Genomic DNA, 16707 nt, shown 5'->3' on the forward strand with positions numbered 1-16707 from the left:
GCTTTTTTGATTCAGCCAAATTTACCTGCAAATGCAGAACCCCAATAAAAAATACTAATAAATATGTCTGATCTCTACCAGCCAGGCTTTAGACAACACCATAGTACTGAAACTGCCCTGGTGAAAGTCGTCAATGACATTCGATTAAATAATGATACTGGGAAAACAACTGTTCTCATGCTCTTGGATCTCAGTGCAGCATTCGATACTAATTCCATGCTATCGTTCTTTTTTAAAACACAGAAACGGTTTTGTTACCTGTTTTTTCGCTACGTTTCGCCTGCGGCTGCAGACTTCCTCAGGCTGACGCTGATGGTGGCGCGTCACTTCCTTCTCCGCAGCAGAGGACGTTGTTGCCCTCTGCTGCCCGCTCTCCCCTCTCCTACGATGCAGTCCCATGCGCGGTCCAACGTGTAAACTCCATCGTCCCTGTTCATGGTCCCACACCCACGTCTCCTTATCTCGATTGCTTCTTTAATCCATCTTTTGTATTTTTGTTGTTCAGTGTTTATGATCCTTGTGTTGTCCCAGTCCATTATATGCTTTTCTCGTATGCAGTGATCTGTTACGGCTGATTTCTTTATTGTACTTTCTGCTTCTTCTTTTGCTGCTCTTGTGTGTTTTTGACGTGTTTCTTTCTCGCACTCCTTTCTATGTTCTATTGTTCGTGTGTTGAGTTGGCATCCGGTTTCGCCTATGTACGTTTTATTGCAAAGTTTGCATGGGATTTCGTAAATGGCTCCACATTTAAGTCCAGCTGGTATCTTGTCTTTTGGGTCTACTAGTCTGTTTCTAAGTGTTGTGTATGGTTTTGTTGGTGTGTTTATGTTGTGTTTTTTCATCGTAGCTCTTTTTTTTCTGTTATGCCTTTGATGTATGGTAGGGTTATCACTGGTTTTAGTTCTTGTCTTTCTGGGTTTCTGATCCTTTGCTTAGGTTGTTAGGTTAACAGAAAAAAGACCTCTCCCACCATTTCCATTTTTAAATCCAGATTAAAAACCAAACTTTTTTATGATGCCTTCCATTAACCTACTGTATCTGTGGTCTACTAGCTTTTTATCTGTGTTGTTAAATTTATTCTGTATGTGTTTGGCTCTTCCTTGAACCGTCACCTTATCGTGGTGGAGGAGTTTGAGTGCCCTAATGATCCTAGGAGCTATGTTGTCTGGGGCACTTAGTGCCCCTGGTAGGGTCTCCCATGACAAATTGGTCTTAGGTGAAGGGTGAGACAAAGAACGGTTCGAAGGATCTTTCATGGCGGTTAAAACGAAGAGTCGGAGTACCCGGCCCGGAGGGTTACCGGGGTCCCACCCTGGAGCCAGGCCTGGGGTTGGGGCCCGTGAGCGAGCACCTGGTGGCCGGGCTTTCGCCCATGGGGCCCGGCCGGGCCCAGCCCGAACCGGATACATGGGCTCGTCCAACTGTGGACCCACCACCCGCAGGAGGAACATGAAGGGTCCGGTGCAATGCGAATCAGGTGGCAGACCAAGGCGGGAGCCTTGGCGGTCCAATCCCCGGACAAGAAAACTAGTTTTTGGGACATGGAACGTCACCTCGCTGGCGGGGAAGGAGCCGGAGCTTGTGGCAGAGGTTGAGCGGTACCGGCTAGATATAGTCGGACTCACCTCGACACATTGCATTGGCTCTGGAACCCGAGACCTGGAGAGGGGTTGGACACTACTTTGCTGGAGTTGCTCCGGGTGAGAGGCGGAGGGCTGGGGTTGGCTTTTTGTTAGCACCGAGACTCTCTGCCTGTGTGTTGGGGTTTACCCCGGGGGACAAGAGGGTAGCTTCCTTGCGCCTTCGGGTCGGGGAACGGGTCCTGACTGTTGTTTGTGCTTATGGGCCAAATATCAGTTCAGAGTACCCACCCTTTTTGGAGTCCCTGGGACGAGTGCTAGATAGTGCTCCATCAGGGGACTCCATTGTCCTGCTGGGGGACTTCAATGCTCACGTGGGCAATGACAGCTTGACCTGGAGGGGTGTGATTGGGAGGAACGGCCCACCTAATCTGAACTCGAGTGGTGTTTCGTTATTGGACTTCTGTGCAAGCCGCAGTTTGGCCATAACGAACACCATGTTCGAACATAAGGATGCCCTACGGTACACTTGGTACCAGGGCAGCCTAGGTCACAGGTCGATGATAGATTTTGTAGTCGTATCATCTGACCTGCGGCCATATGTTTTGGACACCCGAGTGAAGAGAGGGGCGGAGCTGTCAACTGATCACCACCTGGTGGTGAGTTGGATCAGATGGCAAGGGAACATGCCGCGTAGACCTGGCAGACCCAAACGCATAGTGAGGGTCTGCTGGGAACGCCTGGCAGAAGAACCTGTCAAGACGGTCTTCAACTCCCACCTCCGGCAGAGCTTTGACCACGTCCCGAGAGCAGTGGGGGACATTGAGTCCGAGTGGGCCTTGTTCCACTCTGCGATTGTCGAGGCGGCTGTTGCTAGCTGTGGTCGTAAGGTGGCCGGTGCCAGTCGTGGTGGCAACCCCAGTACCCGCTGGTGGACACCAGAGGTTCGGGGAGCCGTCAGGCTGAAGAAGGAGGCCTACAGGGCGTGGCTGGTCTGTGGGTCTCCGGAGGCAGCAGACAGGTACCGGATAGCCAAGCGGGGTGCAGCAGTGGCAGTTGCCGAGGCAAAATCTCAGGCGTGGGAGGAGTTTGGTGAGGCCATGGAGAAAGACTATCGATCGGCTCCAAAGAGGTTCTGGCAAACTGTCCGGCGCCTCAGGAGAGGAAGGCAGCAACTCGCTCACACTGTTTACAGTGGGGATGGGGAGCTGCTGACGTCAACTGAGGCTATAGTCGGACGGTGGAAGGAATACTTTGAGGAGCTCCTCAATCCCACCAGTGCGCATTCCGAGGAGGAACCAGAGCTGGGAGGCCTGGGGATGGACTGTCCGATCTCGGGGGCAGAAGTTGCTGAGGTAGTCAAACAACTACACAGCGGCGGAGCCCCGGGGGCGGATGAGGTTCGTCCTGGGTATCTCAAGGCTATGGATGTTGTAGGGCTGTCATGGTTGACACGTCTCTACAACATTGCGTGGTCATCGGGGGCAGTTCCTAGGGAGTGGCAGACCGGGGTGGTGGTCCCCATCTTTAAGAAGGGTGACCTGAGGGTGTGTTCCAACTATAGGGGGATCACACTCCTCAGCCTCCCTGGAAAGGTCTACTCCAAAGTACTGGAGAGGAGGGTCCGATCGATAGTTGAATCTCAGATAGAGGAGGAGCAATGTGGTTTTCGTCCTGGCCGTGGAACTGTGGACCAGCTCTATACCCTTGCAAGGGTGATGGAGGGGGCATGGGAGTTTGCCCAACCAATCCACATGTGCTTTGTGGATTTGGAAAAGGCTTATGACCGTGTCCCCAGGGGCACCCTGTGGGGGACGCTCCAGGAGTATGGGGTGGGTGGCTTTCTGTTAAGGGCCATTCAGTCCCTTTACCAGAGGAGCGTGAGTTTGGTCCGCATAGCCTGTAGTAAGTCGGACCTGTTCCCAGTGAGGGCTGGACTCCGCCAGGGCTGCCCTTTGTCACCGGTTCTGTTCATCACTTTTATGGACAGAATTTCTAGACGCAGCCGTGGTGTGGAGTGTGTCGAGTTTGGTGGCAGGAGAATCTCGTCTCTGCTTTTTGCGGATGATGTGGTTCTCCTAGCTTCATCCAGCTCTGACCTTCAGCTCTTGCTGGGTAGGTTCGCGGCCGAATGTGAAGCGGCTGGGATGAGGATCAGCACCTCCAAATCTGAGACCATGGTTCTCGACCGGAAAAGGGTGGCTTGCCACCTCCGGGTCGGGGGAGAGGTCCTACCTCAAGTGGAGGATTTTAAGTATCTCGGGGTCTTGTTCACGAGTGAGGGTAGGAGGGATCGGGAGATCGACAGGCGGATTGGTTCGGCATCTGCAGTGATGCGGACGCTGAGCCGATCTGTCGTGGGGAAGAGGGAGCTGAGCCAGAAAGCCAGGCTCTTGATTTACCGGTTGATCTACGTCCCAATCCTCACCTATGGTCATGAGCTTTGGGTAATGACCGAAAGAACGAGATCGCGGATACAAGCGGCCGAAATGAGTTTCCTCCGTAGGGTGGCCGGGCTCAGCCTTAGAGATAGGGTGAGGAGCTCGGACATTCGGGAGGGACTCGGAGTAGAACCGCTGCTCCTCCGGATCGAAAGGAGCCAGTTGAGGTGGTTTGGGCATCTAATCAGGATGCCTCCTGGACGCCTCCCCGGGGAGGTGTTTCGGGCATGTCCTGCCGGCAGAAGGCCCCCGGGTCGACCCAGGACACGTTGGAGAGGTTACATCTCCAATCTGGTCCGGGAACGCCTTGGGGTCCTGCCGGAGGAGCTGGTGGACAAGGCTGGGGAGAGGACGGCCTGGAGCTCCCTAGTTGGGATGCTGCCCCCGCGACCCGGACCCGGATAAGCGGAGGAAGACGAGACGAGACGAGACGAGACGATGTGTTTGGTATGTATGTGTAGTCTGTGCTGCTTAATTGTTGTATTATAATTTTTACAAACATTTTTACTGAATATGCTTTTATTTTTGTGTACTATGTTCCGTTTCAATACTCCTTGATTTTATTATACCTAACATGATGTGACATTTAAATCTGTGATTGTTTTAACTATGTGAAGCACATTGGGCTACTGTTTAGTGTATGAAATGGGCTATATAATAAACTTGACTATATATATATATATATATATATATATATATATATATATATATATTTATATATCTTTTTTTATTTTTAACAATTAGCATACAACTATAATTCTTGGCAAATTTCTCATATGAAAAGCCCAGCTAATAAAAAATGTCTGTACTAAATACGGTTGTTCTAAAGTCTGTTAGGATTTAACCTCCCACTGACCCATAGCAGAGTTTGTTCAATCTGCTTTACTATCCATTACCACACATACATTACAACTGAATATTTATTTCATAATCCTCCTCCTCCTCTTTCCATCTGGTGTTCTGTATTTTTAAAAGCTCCTTCCCAGCTGCTATTTTGCAATCACAACTTGGTTAAAAAGAAGAATGTGTACACTTTTAACAAAGTCAAGTTTACAACCTCAAGACATTTATAATGCCACATATAATTTAATTTAATAAGGAAAATAAAAACTTCAGAATGTGTTCCAGCAGTGTCTCTGATTGCGCACAGCTGATTGGAACAGTTAAACTATTGGACAGTGTAAGGGCAAGGGGTCCAACTGCATGCTATGAAAGATGTAGTAGAAAGAAAGCTTGTTCCAAGTGACCTCAAGCTAAAAATAAACCACCGTGTTACTCTTGTTAGCTTTCATTTTGTCATCAAGCACTTGTTTAATCACAGCATGTGGATAAATAGCACCAACATGATCCAGTAGTTTGATCTGCTTTTAGAACTCTGTTATTAGGGGGATTTTGTTTCTGCAGCATAAACAGAAGAAACAGATGTCTGAAAGCATCATTAAAGCCGATCGATAAATCAAAGTCTGAAACAGAGAGACAGAGTTGGTGATAAAAGACAAACCTGCCTACATTTGGATGTGCAATTTCTAAATGCTGTAAGAAAATGTTGTGGCACACTTAATAGAGCAGTGTGCCAGAGCTGTGAAGGTCTAAAAAGGTCCGGATTTCTTGTGTTAGCAGGAATCCTATGTAAGTGAAAAATGTAAGAGGAATAATTTTATATGTTGGGCTAAAAAAATACCCTCATAGAGCACCTTTTCTGACTGAGATGCATGTTTTGATGTTTGGATTTGTGAATTTGTCACAAATAGTAACAACAGCGCTTCAGCACATTGGCACCCTCAATAAACACTAATGTTGACATTTGGAGGTAGAAGCCATTGAATGTTGTTACTTAATTCATGCCTGTCAAATTAACCAGTATGCACCCTAAAGCTCAGTGACACTTTTATATAAAAGCTCATTATTGCATCTTCAAAACAGAATGTTGACAGTCTGCATAAATGGTCATTTACCTTAGATAACACTGGACACACACAAATTAAAATGTGACCACAAGACATTTATATCACTCATAGTTCAAGAATTATTATTTTTATTGTTATTGTATTATTATTGTCGTTAACGAGAATGGGAGAAGGGGCTCCTGGATGCCCCTCTGGGACAGAGCCAGCTAGGTATATCATGGACTCCTGGAAAGAGTGTAATTTGGTCTGCCTGCCTCAACTGTCCGTAGAGGATTCTGAAGATGTCTGGATATTCGTCGTCTTGGTGTTGGGATTTCTGCTGTTTGGCCTGAGTGGTTACCTGGCATGCCGGAAAATTAACGAGCTTTCAAGGAATATTGGCTTAATCCCGGAGCTCAGGGATGGAATGCATCGTGCTGCAAATTCACAAACTCATATAATTGTCAAGATGAGTCGTTAGCTTGGAACTTTGGCTGAGATTCAGGCTCTGGCACAGAAAGTTGTTTCGATCAAGGACAGAGTTGACGGCTCAGCACGGATTGGAATAATTTGATAATGCCATTATTGGATCTGGAGGGGTTGAAAACCAACAGAACTCTAAGGCAGAGAGGAAATTATCTCTGTCTGTACCCAAAACAATTCTTATCTGAATCTGGTGCCCTTGAAGCCTGTGAGGCTGAAGTGAAAACTACCCCCTCAGAAGAAATGTGGAATGCTGCTGTTGCTATGGAAACTCTTTCTCCCTATCAAAGCCTGGGCGGGACTGTGACCGGTGAAGGCCGTGGAACCGTATCTAGAAGTCAATATGCTCTCTAACCCAATATCTCCCTCCCCTGCCCAAACGGAGGTGATGAGCGCTGCTCTTGCATCTGCACTCTCTGAAGTGAGGACTGTCCCAACCTACCTCCCCACCTAGTGGACACTTATGCTGTGTATCGTCTGAAGTCTGTGTGCATATTTGTCTGAGGTGTATTTTTGCATAGCAAAGCTATCCTCTCTGTCAGGGGTAACTCTGAAGTGCCTTTTGTTCCCTCCCCTGACTCTATCCTCATATAAACCCTCTTGATCTATAACGGTAGCACAACTCGTGTCGCGAATGACCACGGTAACCAATTCTTGTCATGTGTCTATGTATGTATGTCTGATCTTGGAATTGAGTGTACTGAAACAATAGAATTTCCCTCTGGGATTAATAAAGTATTTTTTAATTGAATAGAATTATTATTATTGTTGTTGTCGTTGTTGTCGTCATTATAATTATTATTAATGAGCTGAGATAAGATGTACTTTATGGATCCCATGTAATTATAGGATGATTTCTCATTGTTATTGTAATTGGGCTTTGCCATTTGTTCCTTCATTAGATGAACCTAAAACAGAAATAACGCCAACGGCGTGCTTTCTAACATCACCTCTAATATGCTAAGAAACAGACGAGGTAAAACTTGCTCATCAACATGATGTTTTAGGGACAGACACATGGCTACAATGAGGGACAAAGTAATGAAGAAACAGACAGGGGCCACAGCCAGGTATCATAGTCATTTCTCTCTCAGGTTATAATCTTTCCATTAGTCTCAGATGAGGAGGCATAACCAGTCAATCTAGGCCTTAATGGGACAATGCTTATATGCTTAGACAGAGCCAGTGAACCTGGGGCTCAGAGTGATTGCCTTAGTGACAAAATGAATGAGAATTGAAGCTGGAAATACACGGAGAGTGTCTGCCCGCCTCCACCACTTTAAATCTCAGATCATGGTGCGTAAATGATTGATACTCCTTGGTTTATAAATTTTATTTTGTCTAGAGCATGAAAAATTTATTCTCTACAGTACACTTTTCTTTGACTATTCCTAGAAGTCACTCTGGAGCTCGTGCATTTTTGGACACGACTTGCTGCATAATAAAAAGCAAAACAAAGCATTTTGTTTTGTTTTTACTGAATTTGCATGAAAATGACATGCTTGAAGCCCATTTTTTACATCCTCCTGCAAGAGCAATTTTAGTATTCAAGGTCAATCTTTGCAAGCTTTTATTTAGAGTGTGACTGAACAGGTTGATTCTGGCTCACAGGGCCTGGGAGGTCGTACGGCATGTTAACTGCTGAATATTTGGTCATGTAAATTGGGACAGTGTTTAGTTCAGACCTTAATAAAAGGGCTGTCTTGTTTCACTGTAAAAGTTGCTCATGCAAAAATATGTAAATTACATTGTGCACTATTACTTGAAGGTCTTTATCATTAATGTAGCATCCAGCAATGGTCAGTTTAGGTACAACCTGACCGTTCACCATCTATTCAACATCTGATCAGAAGGGAGACACAACATTGCACGTGTTCCTTACTACTTATAATAATTATAGTATAATGAAATGCTTCATTAATCTGTGCACACTGAATGGATGTTATATTATGATGTCTACTAAGGATGCCATGTGTTCAACGTGTTTAGACGACAGGTCCTCACACCAGCACCTCCACAATGACAAGTACGGCTAAGTTAAACCCTGACACACATAGTATTAAACCAGTCAGAACATCCTGTATCAAGAAGGCGTGTTTCTGACTTGTCTCGGTAACATCTCTCAAACTTGTCAGCCTCTGATTGGCTGTCCAAATCATAACAGCCAAACGATAAAACAAGAGCATTCTGAGAGATTCAACTGTTCTAGAGAATCGCTCAGACCGGCCATCTGTAGCAAAACCTCTTTAACCATCAAAGATTTTGACACGTCGTCAAAACCTTTTTGCACCCGCAAAGCTGATGAGAAAACAGTTCCTGCATAAACAAAGCTGATATCGTTAGACTCCTTAAGAGTCCGCCAGACGCACGGTTCCATCCTGACTGTTGTGACCCGAGACATCTCTGGACTGAAGAGTCGGTACCACGGTATTCTACAGCCCTCCGGTGCCAGCGGTCAGCCGACCCCTGTGACTTTCGGATCCACCAAGAGGGTCTCTCTGAATATGGGTAATGTAGACACACAGATAGCGTCTGATGTGGGTTTTTGGATAACAACTTTATAGATTATAGCAAACCAAATTCTTTTCACCAAAACTCGGCTTATTTTGATAAGGAAGCTCTGACTGATATCGCATTCACGCATAGGTTCCTTCAGCACGTTTAGTTACATTCACTCAATGTAAATGCTTAATTAATTAGTCATGTTTTAAACAGTTTGTAAAATAAAATCTCACTTTTATAAACTTGGCTCTTGAAGTAACACAAAGTGTGGCTGATCACTGAAGAAGCAAAGAACCTATATCTTCTGAATTAAATCCTAGAATCTTCTGATTAATTACAATAAAGACCTTGCAGGGTAATATTTTATATTTATATAGAATATTACATATTCGTGGTCATAACAGATAAAATCATCAGATTGCCTCTGCTACATTAATATGTAAAATGTTTTATTTTTGTTAAGTTTCAATTTAATCATAACATGTAGCGCATGCTAATAGCTAAATATGAAACCTAACCTAATAAATATATTTGTCAACCTGTCTTACTCACAGGTCTATGTGGTTGTTTGGATGTTTCTTTCAAACTGATATTAAACTTTTAAACTGTACAGAACCAGAATAGCACACTGTAATTTTTGCTAAACAACAGAACAGAACCAGTGTGAGAGGTTCTACGCTCAATAATATCAGAGAAGAATGTAGCGTCATGAATGTCCTGTTTTTGACCTAAAGGTCATGATCTGCTGCGTCTGCTCGAGCAGAGACATAGTCTCTGACAGGCTAATCTACATGAGATATTGGCCAAGGTCTTTCATGCACTCTGCTCATCTGAACTGCTTCACCTCTGTCAAGACGAAGACGAACACTATTTTGATAAACACATAATAAACAACTTTATTACCAATAATAATGCGAGCCCAATGTTCAATCAATCTGTGAAATGACAATGTTTATTACTTGATATTGTAATCCTGTGATCAGTAGCATTTTACAAGTTATTATAATCTTGGACATTTGCACTAGACACTGATGACACGTAATGCTAAAGTCACATGACACATTTCCTTTTGTCTGATCCAATCAGAACCTTCGTTTCTGGCCAGGCGTGGTTTTCTGTGGTGTTTGTTTAAACCCTCTTTTGCATGTCAAATTCAGATTTGCCAGTAAACCAAAACATGACAGTTATAAAAACTATTCCACTCCACCTTTACTTTAGTTCAAAGCGTTCTAGAGAAGTCTCGGAAAGGCCATCCGGACTTCCTCTTCAGCCATAAAGAACCTCGACAAGCTGGATAAAATCTGTTGCAAGTTACACCTGACCGCAACGGTTCCTTCAGAATAAAAGCTGAACCTCACGACCCCTTCAGGGTCTCGGAGACGCCAGTGATAACCTGTCGTGACCTGGAAGCATTCCAAGACTAGTTTGGTCGGCACAGCTGCTTTTCTACCGGCTTCAGTACCAAGGAGGGTCCTTGAGGACCTCGGCATTCTGGATCTAACGGAGGCTTCCCCTGGGTATGTAGACCAACAGATGGCATTTCATGTGTTATAAATCTCCTACTAAAGTTTAGAGCGAAACATTCACTCCCACTCAGAACTAACTGCTTCTCCGGATCCCCTGGTTCTGAATAGCATTCCACACACACACACACACCATCGTTCATTCCACATCTCACTCCATCTTAGTCCATCAGTACGCAGAGTGTTAAAGTTAGTCTTGTTTAAATTGTGTAGAAATACATTTCTTAACTATTTTAAACCTGGGGCTGTGCAGTGGCGCAGTGGTTAGAGCTGTTGTCTTGTAGCAAGGTCCTGGGTTCGCTTCCCGGCCTGGGATCTTTCTGCATGGAGTTTGCATGTTCTCCCTGTGCATGCGTGGGTTCTCTCCGGGTACTCCGGCTTCCTCCCACAGTCCAAAAACATGACTGTTAGGTTAATTGGTCTGTCCATATTGTCCTTAGGTGTGTGTGGGTGTGTGTGTGCATGATTGTTTGTCCTGTGTGTCTCTGTGTTGCCCTGCGATGGACTGGCTCTCTGTCCAGGGTGTACCCCGCCTGATTGCCCGTTGACCGCTGGAGATAGGCACCAACCCCCCCGCGACCCTGCGTGGACAAGCGGGTTCAGAAAATGGATGGATGGATGGATTTTAAACCTGACTCTCTCTCTTTCCTTGGAGTTAAAATGAAGTGTCACTTAATCCCTGCAATAAAAAGTTCTGATCTTCTGGTTAAAATATTCAAAGATCCATCAGATTGACATTTCATATTTCTATGGAATCTCACATTTTATGGTTCATAAGTAAGATGTAAACGACCCATTCTTTACAAGAAGAAAGAGCCAGCTGCTACTTAAGGACAAACTACCAGAGTCCCCCCCCAAAAAAACCCATTTCAAGTTATGGACAACAAAAGACGTTTGGACCTAAAAACGACTGGGGTTTAGCGCTATATTGTTTCTTCTGGCATAGTGGGACTCCAATTTCAGCAGAAGTGTCAGGGAAGATACTTGAGGGGAAGGGGGGTGTTCCGTGACTGTGTTTGCATTCAAAACCTAGATTGTTCTGTAGACTTACTAAAGCAGCTTTAATGCATCAACCATTATCATCTAAACTAGCTGTGCATGTTTATGTCAGTGAGAGTCCCATCACGTTCACCAAAAACATAGCAACTGTAATTTATTACCCAACAAGTGACCACAGTTACGCCAGTTCTCTTCGTTTTATATATTTGATGCATTATTTTTGCAATATTGATAAAATTTCTTTATATTGCGCAGCCCTAAACAGAGTGCTTGTGTTTGTTGGTCAAACACACACACAAGTGAATAAACAATGTACCTAATGTGCTAACTGACTAAAGCTGTCTTTTTGCCACGCTTTATTTTTTTTTCTTTACTATGTGCACACACTAAACCTGGAACAACGATACATGTATGGCTTGCAAAACTTGGTCCTTTCAATTTGTTTAAGCCAAAACATGTCTAGAAATTATTTCTGGGAATTTCAGGAATACTCATAAAAACACCAATATTCTATAGAAATATTAAAATGCTAGTTTACTTTATGCATGAAAGAAAAGAATGATTCAAATCTGGAAAATGCACCAAGTCCTTTTGCTAAGTTTTCCCCTGCTTCTGAAGCAATTCCCATATTCCTTGTATTATCTTTAAATTAATTGACTACTTTTGCTTTAACACTTGTTTTACCTTTGAGTTTGTTTTGAACATCCAGCACAATGTCCAAAGTGTTGAAGGGCAGCACAGGATCATTGACCAGCCGTAAAATGGCCTCAGCTGTCATCTGTAAAGACAGTTGACAAAACAAAGCAAGTTAAGCATGTTGTTTTCTCCTTACAATTTCTACATACATCTGTACAGTAAGTCCTAAGTAAGTAAGTAAGTAAAAGTGTATTTATAGAGCGCCTTTCACAGATATAAATCACGAAGCGCTGTACAACATGATAAAGATCAGGGCAAATACCTCTAACCAATAAAAACATCAGAAAAACAATAGCAGTGATAAACGTAGAAAATAAAATCATGAGTATAAACAAAGTGAAGGTGTGAACCCGAACAAAGCCATCATTCTGAAACATTTAGGGAGGGAACGCCTGGATGAAAAGGTGAGTTTTTAGATGATTTTTAAAGACCTCTACAGTGTTAGAGAGACGGAGATTTGAAGGTAGACTGTTCCAAAGTCTGGGTGCAATAGTCTGAAAGGCCCTGTCCCCTTTGGTTTTCAGTCTGGTTCGAGGAACAGCCAGGAGGTTTTCAGATGTGGATCTAAGGTTCCGAGAGGTGGTGTGTGGGGATAAAAGCTCAGATAGGTAGCTTGGAGCCTGGTTGTTAAGAGCTCTATAGGTCAGGACTAAAATTTTAAACTGTATTCTATATTCTACCGGGAGCCAGTGGAGGGACTGTAAAACTGGAGTGATGTGAGCTCGTCTGCTGGATTTGGTTAGGAGTCTGGCTGCTGCATTTTGGATGGCTTGAAGGAGTGAGAGGGAGGTTTTGCTGAGACCAGTAAAAAGAGTGTTACAGTAGTCTAAGCGTGATGACACAAAGGCATGGATTATTTTTTCCAGATCTGCAGTAGAAACCAGTTTACAGACTTTTGAAATGTTTCTCAGTTGAAAGAAACAAGAATGGGAGATGGTTTTGACGTGTGAGTCTAAACTTAAAGCTGGATCAAAAATACCTCCTAGGTTTCTAATGTTGGCCTTGGCTGATGGGCAAAAAGAGGCAATTTCTTGCTCGATTTTTGGCTGAAGTTCCGGGGGTGCAGCGATCAGGGTCAGAGTACTTGAAAAATGCTGGTCAACATCTGTCTTATCTGGTGCTTGATTGGGTTTAAGTAATTAGAACGGTTCAGCGTGGTCTTTACATTCTAAAAATGTTTATGTGTAGATTGTACTGTTTCACCAATGCTGCACAAAACTTATTTAATGGGTGTGGATTCCAAAGAATTGCCTACAAACTCACTGAGTAAATTTCGAACTGAATTGGAGTGACGTTATAGCCGCCACCATCATGTTGTAATGAATCAAAAAGGCCAATTTTCACCATATAATTGACACGGTAACCTTTCATACACGCCAGAAATGCAAAGTCAAGGTTACACACGCTGGAGGATCCAGCCGCACAAATTAACCTTTTGCTCACTTATTGTTCTTCAACGCAGAAATAAATAAACTGTCAAGGTCTCCTGCAAAAGCCCTTATCTCTCTGCTAAAAGTCACACTGCTGGATTCCTCACTCTGAATAAAAGTGAATCCACACGAATCCTACAAGGCTTTACAACTTATAAGTTGAATAATCATATGAGATGAAGGAACAAGATGTTTGAACCAAATTTTTGAAAAATCTGTGCTTAAATCAATGAACTTGAAATGAATATTGTTCTTACAATGACCCATTTATATCACAAATCACCATGTGTTTGATTTAACAAGTTAATCATTGTTTACACTACGAACCGGCCAATTTGGAACAAGCATCCTTGAGACATCTCTTTTGACATAAAGTCAAAAACCTGTTTGCACGCTGCAAGCTGACACAGCCACACAGCTCCCTAAGAGCCACATCCACTTTGGATGCAGACAAGCATTCCAGCTACTGTTGTGACCTGGAGACATCTCAAGACTGGACGAGTCACATTGGAGTTAATCTACTAAATCCTGGTGCCGTGAGGTCCACCCGATGTATGACAGTCCGGATCTGCTGGGGGTCTCCGCCAGGGTTTGCAGACACAACAGATTGCTTCTGATGCTGTTTTATTAATAATCAACTCTCTAGTTTATAGCAGACAACAAATTATTTTACACCCAGATTTCAAAATTTATTTCAGATTCAAAGACTCTGATAAACGTCTAGCTTACATCGCACCACCTACATATCGCATTCCATCACCGCAAATACACTCCATCACATCTCATTATTTATATCGTGTCATGTATAATCATTACTTTAGAAAAGAATAAAATTCATTTTTAACTATATACTTGAATCTGAATTAATACGAAGTGTGTTTATGGTCCCTGACCAAGTAAAAGAAACTATAATTTTCTGATTAAACATTCAAAGATCAATCAGATTGTTATTTCATATTATATGGAATCATCACATCTTATTGGTCATAATTAATTTGCAGTCGTCACGCTCTAAAGTGTGACTGCTACAATGATTACCCTGGTCTGTCCCCTAACATGTCCAAGAGGCACAGGCGGTAACCGAGATACCTTATATAAAAAGTGACGAATTAGAATAACAGTTAAAGTAATGGCATTATCATAACACCTTATTAATAATGCATTACTGCCCAATACACAATCTTATCATATATAGATTTTAAACATTTTACAAAAAGCTAAATATTGTTGTTACTTTTAAGATGCAAAAATATAAAAAATATTGAAGGTTTTATAGAAAAATCTTTATGAGAGAAAGAAAAGTGCAACATATTAGTATGGGCCTTGAACCCCCCGAGGACCAACCTGAATATATTTTTTTAACATGCCTGCCAAGGAGACCGTTGCAGCCTCTGAAGGCTTCACACTCCCCTGGGTCATAAATATGCTGCACTGACTGATTTCTTCAATTTGCAATACACTTAACCAAGCTTTGGTGCATTAAGTGGTTGATCTGTGTTGGACCTTAGTTCCCTCTCTTAGGGAACATTGGTTAAATACAGAACACAAGTTCCTTTTTGGTTGGTACCTTCAGTACTATATATCAGCATCCCTGTAAACAATCAATGTCGCACAGGCATGCAGATCATGTCAATATTCAATTCAATTCAATTCAAAAATACTTTATTAATCCCAGAGGGAAATTGATTGAGTCCGTCGGTCCAAACCACTTCTGTAGGACATCTAAACTAGGTCTCTGCACAGTGGGATGAGGACCCATAACAGTGCCTCAAAACAGAAAAATCAGGATAACTCACTGTAGGCCTTCTTCTTAACCATGGGGCTATGACCCTGACTATCACCAGCCACCATGCTACAGCCACCTGAACAAAAACAGAGCATAACAATGCCATTAAAATTCTAACTCTCCCCACTGGCCTTTGGATGCTGTCAAAGCTCTGCTAGGGTTGGGTGTTAAGTCTGCAAAGTTTTCCTGGCAGATTCTGACAGCATATTTTTGGCCTTCAGATGTATTTTGCCATTCTGCCAGTCTGCCATTCTAACTGCTCACCAGGTGGTGGTCAGTTGACAAAACAGAGTATCCAATCCATATTGCTGCTTGTGGGATGATACTGTACAACTAAAACTCTGATCATCAACTAGTGATCTATTTGTCCTGGAACCAAATCAAATCAAATCAAAATTTATTTATGAAGCACTTTTCATACAAATGCAGCTCAAAGCGCTTTACAATATTAAAAACAACCTTACAGCAGTCGGTTTCCCACCCTTCCCACACAGATTCACATAAGAGATCTCGTTTGTATCTCCCTCCTCCCACCCTCAATCCCGTCCCAAGCAGATGCCAGATGCAAACAAATGTACCAAGGGAGATCCTTAAACTCAACCATAGCTTTTGTTTTGACCAATTTACACCCACCCTTGCCCCAGTGCCAGCTGCTGTTTAGTACATTAAAGCAGGCAATAGTCAGACTCAGGACCTTACCCAAAGATGGAGGGAAAGTACTGCTTTGTCCTTTGCAGTGAGCCCCAGTGAATTGATAGAGAGTCTGCCTCTGTCCTTTGTCTATGATTTGAATCAGCTCCATTAAAGAAGAAAGTCCAATCCCTTGGGATCCAGCCAATGCCCACCCCACTACTACCTTGTTGCACCAAAACCGCAAGAGGACAATCCCATGAGACTGGCTAAGGCTTGGGCCCCATAAAAAGTAACAAATAAGAATAATATTTACTGGTAAGAGTATTGGTGTCACCATAACCAAATTTAACTCTGCAGTACTGTCTTCTCCTGAAAGCTTTGTAAGCAAAGGGTCTCTAGTTGCAGCTTTCCTCCTCTCTAGAAAAAGAAGAAACAATATTTTATATAGCACCTCTTAAAGTGACGTGTGTATTTTCCCTGGCGATAGAGGGCAGTACATAACTAAATGATTGTACGCAAGCATTACATTGCATTACATTTTGTGTTCAAGTAAGTCCTTTCCTTGGCCATTAGGGTCAAAAATCCCTGGGAGGGCAACCTCAAGCAAAATGACTAGAACATCAGACTCTCCTTCATTGGTGGCAAAAAGTGAAGAGGTAAATGTGTAAAACAACAATGTTTATAAATGATGCAAGTTTTGTAACCATTTGTTACACATCAATAAATGTGTTTTGTCTTCACAGGTTTC

General features: G+C 43.2%; 1 protein-coding gene across 5 annotated transcripts in view; it reads right to left on the bottom strand.

The window, feature by feature from the left end:
• LOC107387348 (inactive N-acetylated-alpha-linked acidic dipeptidase-like protein 2) overlaps nucleotides 1-16707 on the bottom strand; it is a 661429-nt gene that overhangs the window by 34632 nt on the left and 610090 nt on the right. For all 5 annotated transcript variants that reach the window (XM_054749605.2, XM_070545852.1, XM_054749607.2 and 2 more), the window contains one exon: nucleotides 12099-12192. In XM_054749605.2, coding sequence (XP_054605580.1) covers nucleotides 12099-12192 — 94 coding nt within the window. The remainder of the gene's footprint in view (nucleotides 1-12098; nucleotides 12193-16707) is intronic.

This window comes from Nothobranchius furzeri, chromosome 16, assembly GCF_043380555.1.
Source record: "Nothobranchius furzeri strain GRZ-AD chromosome 16, NfurGRZ-RIMD1, whole genome shotgun sequence".
Taxonomy (NCBI): Eukaryota; Metazoa; Chordata; class Actinopteri; order Cyprinodontiformes; family Nothobranchiidae; genus Nothobranchius; species Nothobranchius furzeri.